Source organism: Plasmodium chabaudi (genome assembly GCF_900002335.3).
Source record: "Plasmodium chabaudi chabaudi strain AS genome assembly, chromosome: 13".
NCBI classification, from domain to species: Eukaryota; Apicomplexa; class Aconoidasida; order Haemosporida; family Plasmodiidae; genus Plasmodium; species Plasmodium chabaudi.
Genome location: NC_030113.2, coordinates 139,126 through 157,296, shown reverse-complemented (window position 1 = coordinate 157,296; position 18,171 = coordinate 139,126). Strand labels below are relative to the sequence as shown.

The following is an 18,171-nucleotide window of genomic DNA, read 5'->3' as shown; positions in this document are numbered from 1 at the left end:
TTTACAAAAAAAATAAATATTAATATAATATGCAAATATGCATTTTATGACACAAAAAAATAGAGCATAGTACGGTTGTTTCAAAAACAACAATTTTGAATTATCATTTTTTGAAAATTGGGGGAATTAATTAATAAATGGATATAAAAAACATAATCAACCTTTTCTTATTCCTTTTTTTTTGAATGATCTAATTTATAAGTCCCTTCATTTTGCAAAAATGAGAATATAAAATTAATATTGTCTGCTAAATTATCATTTGGTTCATTATTATTTCGTGAATTTCTTAGAAGATCTCTTATTTCACGTGACCTTTTATTTGCCTCAATACAATCTTCTAAATTTTTTATTTTTGATAGCAACTCTCCCTCAATGTTTTTACGTTTTACTAATTCCTCTTTATAGTAATAATAATTTTGTATTTTAATTTGTTCATCAAATTTTTCTTTGTTTGCTTCATTATCAATTTCATTATCGATTTCATTGGCTTTTTGTTTTATTTCATTTCTTAAATTATTAATATAAAACGTAAGATTCTTTTCAAAACTTATATACTTTTTGTTATAAAGTTTATATAATTTACTAAAGGAATGAGAATTCATAGTTTTTAAAGTATTCATAGCTATATACAATTCAAACAGAGAAATTAGCATATGATAATTCGATTCATTAAACATTTCTGAGGAAAAAATATCTAATGAGTAGTTAAATGTGTTTAGCGAAGCCTTGTTCACAATATTATCAATTTTGCTACCATCATCGTTGGAATTTATTTTTTTGTTTAATATGTTTGTCTTACCCTTTGATTTGGTTCTTTTTTTGCTTTCCTTTATGTTTAAATGCTTTATAATAGAATTTTCTTCATTTGAACTATTATTGTCACCTTTAGAACTGTTTACACTTTGAGAATTGTTGCTAAGATGCTCTGATTTATATTCTTTTGTATTCCCACGAACCAAATTGGATGAATTTGTGTCATTTCCATTAGATAAGTCTTCTCTACTGTTTTGCTCATTAAAAAAATCCATTTTTCCTTTGCTTTTTTTCCTATTCTTTAAGCTGTTCATTTTGCTATATGATCCATAGCTTCGACTAATTTTGATTTCTGTATTTTGGAAACTATTCATTTTTTCCAATGTTTCAGTTCGATAATTTCCTTCTTCATCGTTATTTGGAACATCATCTTTTTCTTCTTTTGGAGCTTCATAAAATGGTTTTGGGGGGCAAGTAGAATACTCATATTTATAAAATAAAGGGATATATATAAATTCATCTGTTATAGTATGTAATTGATCTATGCTGTTCGGTATAATTATATTATTTTTATGAATTCTTTTAATCCATGATATATAAACAAATGCAAATCTCATTGCAAAGTCAAACCAATTTTCATATATAGAGCATGATTTTGATATAACCACGAATTTATCAATAACTTGCATTATAGCTAGTACAAAATATTTGATGTTATGTTTTGTTTTTTTGTCTTTGATGTAATATAGTATACGAGAGAATATATTATATGTTTTTTCATCGGGTTCTTTATTAAAACGTGAAGATAATTTATCTTCAAAAGGCATTTGGAAAAACAAATCTTCATTTTGTTCATCATACCATATATATGCTACATTGCACATATTAACTGATAATTGTTTTTTTTTTAATGACGAGTTTACTTTTCCTTTTATATCTTTTTTTTCGCTGTCTATTATTTCTTCGTTTTGGTCTTTATTTCTTATTACAGTTTTTTTTAAATTATCATTATATTTTTTGATAATATTTTCAATTGCTTCAAAGTGTATGTATTCTTTTGGTTGATTATCTGTTTTTTCTATAGAGTTATAATTTTGGGCATATTGCATTATACTTTCTTTTTGGCTATTTTTTAAGACAAATTTGATTTTATTCATAACTTTATAATAAAATTTATAGTTTTTATCTTTAATAGTGTGGTCATCGTATCCCACAGTTTGTGCATTAATAGAATTGGGCATGGTAAGAAAATATTTCGAAAGGATTACTTCTTTAATTATATTGTGCACCATATAAAAATGATATAAAATGACAATAAAAAATGGAAACATAATATATCTTTCATAATTCAAATAGAAGCTTCCCCAAATCATGATAGAAAAAAATATATTTAAAACACTTCCCACGCGTAATGATATATTTAGTATATTAAACGACCGTCTATCAAATGGATTTGAGATTATTTCTAATATCGAAAATAATGTTAATGTTAAAGTAACTAAAACAATATAATAATAGTGATAATAAATAGTAAATGCTATTATAACCACTAGGATTATATTTTTAAATAAAAATATCACTTCAAATATTTCTTTTCCTTGTCCATATCCTGATAACAAATTATTGAGGAATTTGTCAAACAGCTTAATTTGTTTTCTCTTTGAATATAAATATAATAACAAAATCCATATAGTTATATAAAATAATAATACTATGAATGCTACAATTAAGCCCATTATAAAGGAAGCTGAAGAGGTTGTACATTTTTGAGTAGTCAAATATGCTAAATATAATTCACTTTTTTGAGACTTAAATTTGATAGATTTGCAATAAAATAATTGCATAGTTTCCAAAAGTATATAAGGAGTTGAAATAATAATCATTAAAATATAACATGGAATGGTATCGCTTATGAATTCTAAGAATTGTTTTTTGAAACTGTCATTTTTTTTATGTATAAAACGCCATGGACCAAACATTTTTTTATCATAAATATATTCAACAGTTTCATTCAAAAATGGGGAATACATGGTATGGCCTTTTTTTATGTATTGTAATTCATAATTTTCATCGTGGATATTTTCATTGTCTTCGGTTAAATTATTCTCTATTTTACTATTATTCGACATTAACTTTTTATTCTTTGTTAGGAAATTGAACTTTTTTTCTATTGGAATATTTGCATTATTTTCCAAAGTATGAGGTTCTTCATTTTTCCCATTCTGTGGATTACGGTCATGTCTATTGCTTTGGAAAGTTTGGGCATCGCCATGAGTGGCATATTCATCTGATTGACTTTCATTTTTTTCTAAATCATGTATGAGTGTTAAACTATTTTGTGATCCATATTCTTGGTTTTCATGATTGCTATCAAGTGTGTGTATTTTTTTGGTCTTTTTATTTTTTATTTTTCTTTTTTCATTTTGTTCTATTTTAAATTTGTCGTACACTTCGGGCATCGCAGATAACATAATCTCAAAATTTTGTATTTTTTTTCGATTCCAAAAATTGGATATTTTCATAATAATAAATAAAATAAGAGTAATAAAAAAAATGTCGAAAAAAAGTGTAAAAATATTTAGATATTTTTGTATATACCATATACTTTTATACGTAATATCAGTATTATAACTCATAAAGCACCCAACTCTTATATAGGGTGAAAATATTTTTAAATGATAAAGGAATATTTCTTTATATACATACCAATATCTTGTAATAAATGAAAGAGTGTTCGATGAAAATAACCCTAATGAAATAAAATTAAACGAGCAATTTAGCCATATTCTGAATAGAATTCCACTTACAAATAACTTATTTAAGCAGCTATTATAATTTAATGAGACTGTATAAATAACAATTACATAATATATAATTTTTAATAGTATTATGCTTAATATTTCATGATAAATATTTCTACATTTTGTGCATTTGGATTTAAAATATTTCATGTCATAATTTTTTGAACAACTATTACATTGGTATCCTGTTGAACCTTCATAACATAAATTTGTTATAGTTCCAAGACATCTATCTGGTAAATTGCATGGGTGAATATCAGGTGTTCTTTCAAATCGGGTGTTCCTTTCTGTTATTTTTTTTGCCTCTTTTAGATTATTATCAAACATTTCTTTTATTAAATTATCCGTATCGTTGTTGGTGTCTTTGATAATATTTTTATTGCTTTCTAAAAAGGACAAATATTGATTTTGCTTGGCCAATAAATTATAAAAATCGGCTTTTGTTGGATGGTGAGTTGTATTTGAATTTATGTTGTGTTTTGTATATATATTATTTTCTTTACGATTGTTATGGCTTTGGTTATTTTTGTATTTGAACGTATCATATATGTTCTCATTTTGAATAAAGGATATGGCATTGTATTGATTATACATATCATTATATGATTTTGATGCGTTTGCATGTTTATTATTATTTTTCATTTCATTTTTGTTCTTTGTAGATTCTATGAATGTTTTATCTAAATATAATTTGCTATTGCTTTCAAAGAAAAAATAATTCATGTTTTGCACATGCTTTTGAATGTACAAAATTAGATTATAATATGGATAAGTATATTTGAAATTGGTATTGTTATCATTTTTCGTGTTGTTTTTTGCATTTTCATCATCTCTGCTATTATTTTTGTCGTCCATGGGTGTCCATAAAGCATTTTTATTGTTCGTTTTGTATACTGCGTAATATCCATATACTGGATAAGGGTTTTCATGATCGAAAACGGTTATATTATTATATGCTCTGTCCTTTAGTAGTTTTATAAATAAATCGATATTAAAACCTCTATTACAAATAGCGCCCTCTGGACATACTTCACAGCTTTTTTTTATATTAAAGCTTTTTATATTGTGAGTTTTCTCAGTAACTAAGTAATAATTATTTTTGCAAAAGCATTGATTTTCAAATGACGAGCCGATAAAAGATGTTGAGAAGTGTGGGCAAACTCCTGAGCAACTATTATCATATTCACTTTCTTTAAATGTATTGGGAGGGCATGGAAAGCATTCAAGAGTATTGTCTTTTAATTCTCTTAAGACTTTTCCATGAACACATAAACAATTTTTTATTGAACTTCTTTGTTTAATTCCTTGAGGTATAACAAGTTCATTAGGGCACTTTTTTGGCAATGTGTGAAATTGGTTAGTTATAAGCTTATTATTAAAAGTAACATTTGATTCTATGCCACCTTCACAATAATGATTGTCAAGAGAGCAAGGTCTGCATACTGCTATATGGAGTTTTAATATTTGATTAATATATTCTTCGTCACCCTTTTTATTAAGATTATGTAAACTTATTTTTATAGCTTTTGTCATGTAATATATATTATCATCAGCTTTTTGGGGAACAATAAAATATTGATCAATATTTTTGTAATTAATTTGCTCTGTTTTAATAAAATTGTCTAAGGTATCAAATTCAATATAATTTCCAACGGTACATGAGCAGTCGCTAATATCTTTGGATCCAATTTTAATCGTAGAAAAGGTTAAAGGGCAATTTTCACATTTTGTATTTCCTACTATGCGTTTATATGTACCTCTTTCACAAATCGAGCATCGATGAGATAATACTCCTAAATATGCATAACCTTCCATACATAGGCACTTATCAACATTAGATGCTAATGTTACTACTGTCTTTGAATTGTTTGGGCATGATATCAAATATGGGATATTATTACCTGGACAAAATTTTCCAGCGAAACATTCTGTTGCTTGATATTGCTTATATAATAAATATTTTTGATCTCGATCTATAGAACATGTAAATATTGTTTTATTTTTGTATCCTAATATAAAGTTTTTATAAGCCAGAGCATTTTTTATTGGTACACCATTCTGGACATTTTCATTTAAAAATTGTTCTAAATTCGATGAAGAATAATAGTATATATCTTTATAATAAAACTTTTTGCATTTAAAATATCCAACAATGATCTTTTGATTATTTTTTAATAAAATTTGTTCATATTCAACCTGATTTCGAGAAAATTCAACACCAGTACAATATATATTACTTTTACAACTGGTTATACACGAATTCAAATTTTGTGTATATGTAACTGTATAATTGGGGTTATTTTTCAAGTGAACATTAATATGGCAAATAACATTTAAATTATTGTCATTTTCCCAGTTATAATTGTCTTCTATATTTTTTAACAGTATTGAATATAAATAATATATTAAGTTTGGTTCAAGAAATCCGAGGTTTCTCAAATCATTTAAATTGTATTTATTATTGTTATCATTTTTATTGTTGGCGACATTTTGATTGTTATCTGCTTTGGGATTTAACTTTTCTTCTTTATTTCCATTTTTTTTATTAATGTTATTATTTTTTTGGGTGTTATTATTCAAATTTTGAAATACCTTCTCAAAATTGTTATTTAAAAATAAGTCATACACATCATCATCAAAATTTTTGTTATTATTTTGAAAATAATTATAAATTGTGTTTTCCATATTCGAATCAAATTTATACCGTAAATATGCTATGTTTATATTTCTAAGCATTAGTATAAAATGCCCTTCTCTAGGCAAACAACTGCGTATCGAATGTGATCCTTCTGATAATGTATAAGTTTTATAAGGGCAAGGTAAACAATATTCATCGGTTGTGTTGTGTTTAAAGAAATTTTTTGGGCATACCTTACAGGTTAAGGATTTTTTAATCCCATTCCTTCTTTCATTTAATGTTCCATAACCACGTTTACAAACACAATCTAAAATAGAAGACGCCATCTTTTTATTTATTATGGAATTATTAGGACAATTTTTTGGTTCTTTGGAAAACCCTCTACAATACCTATTACTGCAAGGCAAACATTTACTTTTTTTATAATCTATAAAATATCCACTTTCACAAAATATACAGTTAGTACGATTATGGGCGTTAACTTCAATTGCAAATTTTATTGTATCTTCAGCATTATTCCCTTCGTTTGGAACATCATTTTTATTATCATCATCGTTAAATTTTATAAAATTTATATAATTTGCATAATTTCTAGGGATTTTCGAATCGATTTGAACTTTTCGATTTTCGTCGCGTTCCAACTTTTTATTAAAATAAGCATATCTCACATTTTCCCTATCCAAGATAAAATCTTCATAATAATAATGCGTCGTATTTACTAAGCCGTAATTATTTTGATGAGGTACAGCAAAAATATCGACATTTAGATATTTTTCTTCGCATAATTTACAATAAATGGGTTCGGATTTAACTTTAGCAACAGATACACAATAAGTGCAATTATTATTTTCTTTATTATATATGAAGTTTTCTTTGCACACACAATTTTCTTTCAAACTTGATCCGATTTGTGATGTTTCATTTTTATCGCATTGTGTAATAATTCCATTTCCTGGGCAATAATGATCTTTTAAACATAATACACATTTTTGATTGTTCATATAATACCCTTCAATGCATTGACAAGACATTTCATCATAATTGGTGGCCCCATATATAATACTTGTTTCATAAATTTTGCATCCTTTAATGCAAATAAAATTTCCAACTCTATTTTTGTAATAACCTGGTTTGCATTGTTCACAACTATGGGTTTTTTCTGAATATTCATATCCAGCTGAGCATAAGCAATCTGTTATTAATTTTGATCCGATTTTTAATGTAGACGTATTTTTTTGATATGCATCACATTTTTCGCATAATAACATATCATTATTCCAAAAGGACCCTATTGGGCAACCTTCGCATCCGTGATTATTTGTGTTAAAATTTTTACCAATGCCACAATAAGAATATAAATCATCATAAATATTAATTTTATACTGAAAATATGTTTTTGCAAAAATTGTTAATTTAAATGTCCCAAAATAGTTTAGTTTTCCTGTTATTATTCCAGTATCATGAGAAATGTTTAATTTCGTTAATTCATCTACGTTTGTGCATTTTTGGCTTGAATTTAAAAAACAGAAATAAATAATATCGTCACTGTTTTTATCGATTTCTGGTATTATGTGTAAATCATCATTTGCAGTATACCTTTTGGAAAATGTATAACTAAAAGACATTTGAAAATAATGACTAAATAAATTAAAATGATAATGGTAGTTATGAGGAGTAATTGCATTATCATTAAGACCTCTTGATGTAATTATTAATAAAGTTTCATTTACTGGTATTACTTTATTAATAATATGATGCTTTTTATATCCTTTTCTTAATTTAATTGCTTTAATAATTTTGTATTTATTTTGATTCAAGTCAATAATTTTTACTTCATTACTGTTTACTTGTGATACAAATGCTAATTTATTTGTATGCTCAGTATGTATAATTTTGTTTCCTTCATATATCGAAAAATTAAAAGGATTATTTAAAGTAAATTTATGTGTTGAAAATTTGTATTTTTCTAACTCAATAATTTCTTTACTTTTCAAGTTATAACTGAAAAAGTGGTTTTTTGTTCTGTCTAATAGATATAATATATTATCATGTATAGACATATATAATGGACTTTTTAAATTTTCAATATCAAGGTAATCCATATTATTAAGCAAATATTTTTCTGTATTTGGAATGTTTACAAAATTTTCGATATTCTTTTGTATGATTTGGTCATAATTTAATTGGTCTAATTTTTGAAGTGCGCTTCGTTTTTTTCTTGTAAGATTAGTAGTATTCATAATGCTAGAATTATTAGGGGCATTTTTTTCTTCATGTATAATTATAGAATCCGGTATTTTTAAAGATATAGCATCATTATGATAGCTATTATTTTTTTTTTTGCTCTTTTTGAACAAATTAAAAAATGTACTGATAATTGATTTTTCTTTATGATCTAATATTTTGTATAAATATACACTTGAACTTATGTTACTCACTGTTTTTTTGAGATAATTATATAGTGTAGTAATTATTTTACTTATTGAACTTTCTTTAGGGTTCTTTCTATCTTTATAAGCAAATTGGTTTTCTCTAGAATCCATTTGGATATTTTTATCTTTTAAAAAATCCTTTTTTACATTATTAGAAATTATGGGATTATTATGTTGTTGTAAAAAAGTAGCTATTTCTTTATTTTGTTTTGTATCTTGAGGGATTTGTGAATTGCAATTTAGATTTGTTCTCATTATCTGTTTGTCGAAGTTATTGGTTTCGCTTTTTTTGGAATTTTTTAACTTTAATTGTTCGAAGTTATGTGATTTTTTATTAATTAATAATTTTGGTGATAACATATCAGATCTATAGTAGTGTTGTGTATCATAAATATTTGAACTCCTCATTAAATGATTTTCCTGTAAATTATTTTCATCATTAGTTTTTGCATTCATAGCATACCTCTTAAGTAGTTTACCTTTGTTGAGCATTTTTTTTTGAAGCACCTTAATATTTGGCTGATCTATCCCTATGACACTTCTTTTCGATCTTTTATTCATTATTGAGGTTGGTATTCCATTAACCAGAATTTGGAGTCGAGCTATTTTCTTTAAATGCAAATCACTTATGTATATATAATCGTCGTCGAAATCGATATCAACAGCAAACATTATATTGTGGCTTGTTGAGAAGTAAAATTCATTAGTATTATTATTATGATTCAGTGTGTAAAGAAATACGTGAGTTTTGGTTAAAATAATTGTATATTTGTCTTTACTTTTACAAGATATTAGGTAATGTTGCTGTAATTCAGGAAAATATTTATTAAAATTATTATCTTTTTTTAAAAACATTAGATTTTTCACATCAATTTCAAAATAGAAGCTCCTATTTTTTTTTATTATATAAACATTGTTATATTGCATGTTTACACAAGCATTTAAAATGGCATAATTATTTTGGCTACTGGTTGATGGAATGTTATCATCATCAAAATATGAATCATTTACAATATAATAATTTGTAATATTTAATATGCCTACGTCTGTATATATATTTTCCGTTGTGTCTAGAATACATAATTTATAATTATTTATTTTGCTTATTTGTATGTCTTTGAAAGTTATGGATTTACTATTTTGATTGGAATATTTCGATGTTTCTACATAAAATAATTTTTTATCAATGATATAACAACTGTTGTTAAACTCTATGATATATAATATAAAATTATGATCTGGTATATTTTCTCCTTTTATTTGTATAGAAAAGTTATATTTTGCTAATTTGGTAATCATATGGTTTTTATAAAATCCGATATCAGTTGAATCTTTTATCATTAAATAATACGGACGATTCGTTTTGTAATGCAAATTGTTGAATTGTTCTAATATTAAATTTTGATCTTTAATATTTTGCTCAAGTTGTGGATTATAATTTTTAAATTTATTTAACAGCTGCTCTATTTTGGGAACCTTTTTAATCATATATATATTATCTTCGACTATTTCGACTTCAACATATTCTCCTTCTTGGCAACAAAATATAACCTTTTTCGCATTGATAATAATTATTTTCTCTATGCTAAAGTTTGCAAATATACTCGGAATATTTTTATAATACATCAATTCATTTGAATCAACACTTTGTATATCATAAAACTTAGATAATAATTTTTTTAATTTTGCGTCTAATGGCATATTATCATTATTATATTCTTGATAATTATTATATATATTAATTTTTGAAGCATTTTGTGGTTTGATAGAAATTTCCCTATAGAAATATTCGTTAAATATATTTTTGTCTTGTTTAAATTTTTTTAAGGATGCATCTATTTTTTCAAGATAATCTGAATCTGCATCACTTTGTTTATTTATATTTGTTTTTTTGTAATCAAGTAAAAGTCCCATCTGGCTCAATTCATAATTATAATTAATTTTGTCTGTATAAGAAGGGATATCATCATGTTGTATAGCTTTTAATAGAAAGGTAGTTTTATTTCCATAATAATAAGAATTATAGCATATTACGAAATTAATTTCATTTTTATAATATTTTTTAAAAACATTTATTATTCTTGATTTGTAATCGTGATATTGAAATGCCTCATTTTTAACAAATGGTATAATAACAAAATTGTTGTGAGTCCTATTGTTACAAACATTAGTATATTTGTTAAAGCTATTTATTGCAACAAACTTTATAGAATCTTTACTAAAATAGTTAATATTTGGTGATTTATAAATTATATCTGAGTTTTTAATGTTTTTTTCCATTAACATATTATTGTAGACGAGACCAATATATATATAACCATTTACATCATTGCAACTTTTATTATAAAAATAAAAGCAGTAACATATTTTTAAGCCGATTTCTGGCTTTTTGATTTTATAAATTTTCGAAACCCAGATAAAATTTCCATTTATTCCTTTTACAATTTTTTGCGGTGTTCCATATATATTCAATTTTTGTTCAAAACTTAGAGAATAAGTTTGATTATCTATTTGAATTGCGTTATCGAACAAATTATCATGGGCATTGTCAGTACAAGAAGAATTAGTATCCACAAATGTGATTCTATCGTTTATATTTATTAAATTATTTAAAAAATTAAAGGAAAAATGCCCTGTAGGATCAGTATCAACTTTTAAAAATAATGGGGTATTCGTTCGGAAAAAGGCAACTTTAGTTAAATAATCATTATCATTACAAATATATTGAGGACACCAACATATTACAATACCTTGTGCTAAGAAATCAATAATTATTTCGTAATTTTGCTCATATTCATTCATGTCGAGTTGATCATAAATCATAAAAAAGGTTCTTCGGTTTAATTCTAAGCACGACTTGCTCAAGTCTGCTTCCATTTCTATTGGAAATATTTTTATAGAGCCACCTAACTCTTTGGATGTTTGCAATGTGATAGCAACTGGTTCAAGGAATTTTAATGTAGAATTCATTTTCGGTGATTTTAGAGTAGCTGTATGCATACGATATTTCATGATTTCGCTGGTATACATATCATGAGAACGGCAATGCCCTTCAGTTATTTCATAGCAAGAACAAACTAAAATGTATTGCGGTATGTCTATGCTTTTATGTGAAATCATGTAATTAGTATTGTCCATATCTAAAGATAATATTATGTTTTCCCAATTATGACTAGTAACATTATCTTCTATATTTGTTTTTGCATGTTGTAATAGAAATTCGTGAGCGATGCTTTCAGAATAAATTTTTTCATGAGTATTATTATTAATGTGGCATGATGGCCCATCTCCAAATTGTTGATAAACAATTCGAATATATATATCATAGCTTGTGTAAAATTGTTTTATTTCAAGGCTAAAAGGGATACCGGAAATAACTTCCGAATAATCAAGCGCAATATTCCCATCACCTGAAATTCCTATGCTGCTGCTAGTATTATAATTTTCACTAAAAATCCCATAAAAAGTAATATTTCCAACGTTATAATAATTTGTATCTTTCAGACTTAATGATGCACATATCTCATAAATTTTGTCTATCCTGGGGGGGACAATATTTACTTTCAAATCATAAATTACATCTACTAAGTGATGCATTAAATATTGTATTTCTTGAACAATAACAACAGTACCTGGATCGCTTTTGTATATTTTTTGGTACTCATTTTTACACTCTTTGGTATCATTTAATGTAAAATATATTTCACTTACCTCATTTGCATACTTAATAATATTTTTGTTATTCGCATTATCAACTTTTTTTTCATTTTTATTTGCTTCATCGTTATTTTGAATTTTTTTAAATTCATATGTTTCATCAACGCGAACTATTCGTTTAAAATATGTTATTGTTCTGCACAATACTCCAGAAAAACAGATATAGCTATTATATTGTGTTGGCCCAGGTAGAATAATAATAGCTGGTGCTATACCTTGATCTAATTTATCTTTAAAATCTAGATCAAAATTAAAATCATGAACTATATTACCGTGTGTATTAAAATCCCCTCGTAAATTTTTTTTAATTAATTGAAATGAAAGTGGTTCTACAGTAACGATTAATCGTGAAAAATCAGTTGTTTTATCACAGAGAATATTTTCTTTTAATATACATACACACATATTATATTTATTGGGATATTTTAATTTTTTATAAATTTCTTGGATATGATTTGGGTCTTTTAAATTTGATCTTAAATCTAAATTTTTAATGTCTAAACAATTTTTTTCTATTAAAAAAAAGTAATCATCTGTTTGGTAATTCATAAAATTAAAATATGATGATTTACTTATTTGAGTAACGGGATTTAGAATAGATTCCAACGGTGAATATTCTATTATTGTTAATTGAAGATTCAATAAATTTTCACAATATTTTTCAGATATTTCATAGCACCAGCATAAATGAATTTTTCTATTCGTTATTTGTACATCATTACACATCAATGTGTGATCATTATTATATTTACATTCATGAATATTTTTTAGAATGTTTTTTTGAAATGCATCAATATTTTCAATAGGTTTAGAATTTTCTGTTAATAATTTATGGAAATTGCAAGTTGAATATGTTATTATTTTAATTTTATCGTTTTCAATCTGCTTAAAGTACCCTTCAAGTAAAATATTATTTGCAGTATCAGTTACAAGATTTGTGTGCACATGTGGTCCAATATGATGAAATGTGCCAACATACGATTCAACAGTTACACCATTAACATTTTTACTATAAATCAATTTATAGGGGCCGGGTTTCATCCTAGTACTTTTTATAGAAGATAAGCTTAATATCATTTTCGAAATTTTTATTGTATTAAATGAGTTTGGTGGGCTGAGTTTTTTTTCTGGAGTTTCATGTAATACAATTATAATTCTTAATGTTTCGGTAACTTCAATATATAATGAATATTTATACCATAATAAGTAGAATTGTTCTGTATGTGTACAGTTAGTATTTATGGAGCAATAAAAATTAATTTCTTGAACTGGCCCATCAAACATGATAACACTAGTAACTGCATAATTTTCTTTTGTACTGCTTTCGCAATTGTATATATTTATGGAATTATCCATGTTTGGTGATGTTAAATTATTTTCATAAATTATTTGACCCAAATACCTTTCTGGTGGTTTTACGGTGTTTTGAAAAATGTAATGATCTTCATTATGACGATACGTTAATATATTAGGACAATAATGACATTCTTTTATAAAATATAATTGGTTATTTTTTAAATCATTATAATTAATTTTTAAATTAATTTGATTATGGTTTGTTTTTTCATCAATTTTTATTTCTTTAAATAAATTTTCTTGTCCATTAAAATACGAATATATGTATAAATCCTTTTTATTATTACATAAATTATTGTGGTTTATATTAACTATATCAAATTCTACATTTGGTATATTATGATATATTAAGAAATAATCATTTTCTATATAAATATTAAAACTTTGATTATTATAATTTCCGCAAGCAACTATATTTGTATTGAACAAATTTTTATTCCATTCGTTAATATTATAATATATATTGAAATCAAGAGCTATTATATTGGATTTATGGTCAGTTAATATATTATTATATTTGTAATCAATTCCAACATATGCTATTTTATTTGTATTACATGAATTTCCTAGTTTGGGTATCCATTTATCGGAAACTTGTGATGAATTGAATTGGATAGTAAATGTACATTTATAAAACAATTTGCATATATACACTGTTTCCTTTAAGTCTTTTACCTCATTATCTATATAAATGTTTGTGTATGTGTAATAATTAATTAGACTATTATTAAGTTTACAACGTTCTCCTTCAGAACACATACATAGATAATATCGCGATTTATTTAATTTGGGTTGAAAATCCATTTTGTAATTTACTTTTGCATTTATTGACACATGCTTGTGAATATTTAGAATTTCTATATATTCTGTATATGATGTAGACATTAAAAAATGCCCTTTATCGGAATGGCAATTTTCATGCTCCTTTAGTGCAAATTTCGAAATTTTTGTGTCAACGTTATCTTTATATAATACAGTCGAACCCTCAAATAGGACAGGATTAAACGATATATTTTTTAAGTTTGCCAACCTTTCAATTTGTACAAATCCTATATCATAATAATTATATTGCTTTAAACATAGCCTCATAGTAATGGCATGATTTTCATTGATGTTAAAATTTAATTTACCAAGTGAATGTATCAATTCATTATCCGAATTATCTACCGAATTATTATATTCATTTATAACGTTTAAATTATGGGAGCATTTATATTTTATATACGGGCCTGTATAATTATTGTATTCAAACAAATACTTTGTAGTATTAAAAACTACGTCATTTATTATGGTGTAATGGATTTTATATTCAGGATTTTTTATTAAGTGTATAGTGAATAAAGGAATATAATATTCATCATTATTTGAACACACTGTAGTTTCATTTTTTATAGGATTAGCACTAATAATATACAAAGTATCATCAGTTTTTTGTACATTACTAATTATTTTTTTGTCTGCCGATTTATTCTGATTACATTCAGTATCCGACCACATAAGATTTACAAGTTTAATATTCTTTTCAATATCATTAATTTTGTCTTTTGGTATATATACTTTAACTGGGCATTGGGAATTTTCGAAGCAGGTAATGGGATTAAATGGCTCTAAAAAAAACACATATCCCGCGATTACATATTTTGACATATTTTTTATGCAAACCTCTAGATAATATTCCTTATTATTTTCGAAATTGAATATATAATGTCCACCATCTACTTTATGATTTGCTTTTATATGTGGGGAATTTATATCAGCGCAGTTTGGTTTAAGTATTACAGTTTCATCATTTGTGATTGGTACGATGCTAAAAATATTAGCATTAATTGGTATTAAGCAATTTGAATTTTTATAATTGCAAACAAATGTACTCGTAGGAATTGGTTTATCAATAATAATCTTACTAAGTATTAACGATATATCATTATCTTTCATGCATATATAATATGTGCCATTATATAATTTTTGTATATCTTTTATATGCCCAATGATTCCCTTACAATTAAAAACTTCAGTTTTTTTAACAAATGTGGGCCCTATGATTTGATCACATTTTTCACTGTCGGAGATAATGATGTCATTTAGAATATCAAAATAATTGGTAAATATACGAATATTTTCATCGTTGCACTGTTCTATGTCTCCAACAGTTATATGATCGTCCTCTGTTTTGACTTCTTGAATGGTGTGTATAGATTCTTTAATGGGGGTTATAGTGGAGCTAAGAGAAGAAAAGACAGATAAATGAATATACCAAAAATTAACAAAGTAATTTTCAAGCTGCAATTTTTATTTGACCCCGCATTATAATTTCATACTATTTAAAATAAATGAAAACTGAGAAATTTTTTAAATTTTTATAAATGGTAGCAAGTGTATATAAAAATATATGAGTATAATGATTAATAATATGAATGGATCACATAGAGTGCATATATAAGTGTTTTCGCAAATTAACTACCATAAATTGTTTTTGTCTTTAATATATGTTTTTGAATTTGTTTTTTGAACTAACAAAATATTTGAATCATTATTTTTCTTTATAATTACATTTCCTAATTTATTATCGATTATATTACAATATTTGTCTTGTTCATCATCAGAAATTAAATAGTCGTAACTATTTTCAAAATTTGTATTGGTTGTGCCATCACCTATTATTTTGAGAATGGTTATATATTCAGTTTCTAATAAATTAACACTAATATCATTTACCTCATTGTAATAATTAAAATCAGATATGCTTATCTTAGCATTTATACTTTGAAGCAATCGCACAAAATATAATATAAAAAAGAAAACATTAAAACTTTTTATATTTGGTTTCGATTTCATTTTTGATTAACTTTTAAAAAATGGGTCTTATTGTTTTTATTATTTGATATAAATAAATTATTACATCAAAAAAGGTAATAATCTATTGTGTAGCATATTTCTATACAAAAAATTATGCTCTGTATAAAAATTTTTATAAATGAAGCAATATCACATTTTTACACCAATATATTACATTTTTGATGTATTTTATATGTGAAATATATGATCAATATAATATAGTAGGCATGGATAGTCTAAAACATAGATAAAACCGAACTAAACAAATAAATATAGGAAAATAGCCAAATACGAATATTTGTAACCTTAAAAATTAAAAAGACACACTTTAATTAAAGAAAAATAGAGACTTTGATAAAAATGCATTTATAATAAAAGTACGTAAAAATAAATAGTTACCAAAACATAAATACTTTTTTTCCAAATAAAATTGCATATACGAAGGTATAATATTTTCCTACATAAAATGACGTTTATTGGTTTTTTAATATGTTTTACTTTGCTTTATTACACATATATATATTTTTTATAATATTGCGCCATTAATATAGACATTTTTAAGAATGTTGTATTTATTGATCATATTCGAACAAAATTTCGTTGTAAATTCACTCAGGTGCATGCAAAATATATGTTATTTTTTTGTACTAATAAAAAATTTATATATACAATAACTGTTAAAAATACATAATTCTTTTCAAGCACTTTATAAACACAAATATTTTTTAAAAATAAATGGTTATGTATCTCGAAAATAATGCGTTTAATATTATGCAAATGTAAGGGAAATATATACACATTTAAAAGACAATCTATAAATGCATATTCTTCATAAATTTTTATATTTCTCGATAATTTTGTTCAAAATTTGAAGGCGGCCCTTTTATATTTGGATTCGCCTTAAAAATATTAAAAGGGAAAAAAATATTTTTTGTTATATGTAGAACCATCATTTTTGATTATTTTATTTCTGAATTTAATTTATTCTCACGTATTTATTTATAATAATCCGGCGTGAAGTTAAAGCAACTGTGGCATTGATCAATTTAAAATTTTGATAAAAAAAATATTTAAAAACAAAAGGTTTTATGAGTAGGGGCTTATTCATTTATATTTCTTTTTATTATATTTTCTTTATATTTTTCAGTAAATATTTATAATTCGTAATTTTTTCGTCAATTTAATATATTTTTCCTTTCAGCTCTTCTCAAATTACACTTCAGCAATAATATTAAAGGTACATTTAAAAGTGCGCATTGTTAAGCATATAATCGATAGAAATTTTAATATATATTATTTTGTTTTTACAAAAAATAGGAAGAAAGACTCTACATTTTTTTCGTTAAAAAGGAAATCGCAATAATATTAAATTGTGTGTAATTTTTTTTTGATGTATACAAATATGACGTGTATATACGCAAAGGAGCTTGTAAAAGAAATGGTATTAAACAGTGTAGTCACATTTGTAGTTACATAGCAATTAGGTATATCTGTTTTTTAATTTTAATTCAATTTAATTGCTGTATTAACTATGGATATAACATACACATGCTATTATTATCTTCCTATCATAATAAATTTTGTGTCTATATAGAAATATATTATCTATTTTTTATCGAAGTAGCATAAGCATTATTTA

At 24.8% G+C, this 18,171-nt stretch overlaps 1 protein-coding gene across 1 annotated transcript; it reads right to left on the bottom strand.

Annotated features, from left to right (window-relative positions):
* Positions 1 to 167: 167 nt before the first annotated feature.
* PCHAS_1304000 (cysteine repeat modular protein 4, putative) lies at positions 168 to 16,532 on the bottom strand (the record flags this gene model as incomplete). Its single annotated transcript, XM_016799074.1, has 2 exons — positions 168 to 15,918; positions 16,159 to 16,532. 2 exons carry the CDS (start codon positions 16,530 to 16,532, stop codon positions 168 to 170), a joined length of 16,125 nt encoding a protein of 5,374 aa, XP_016654418.1.
* Positions 16,533 to 18,171: the final 1,639 nt, after the last annotated feature.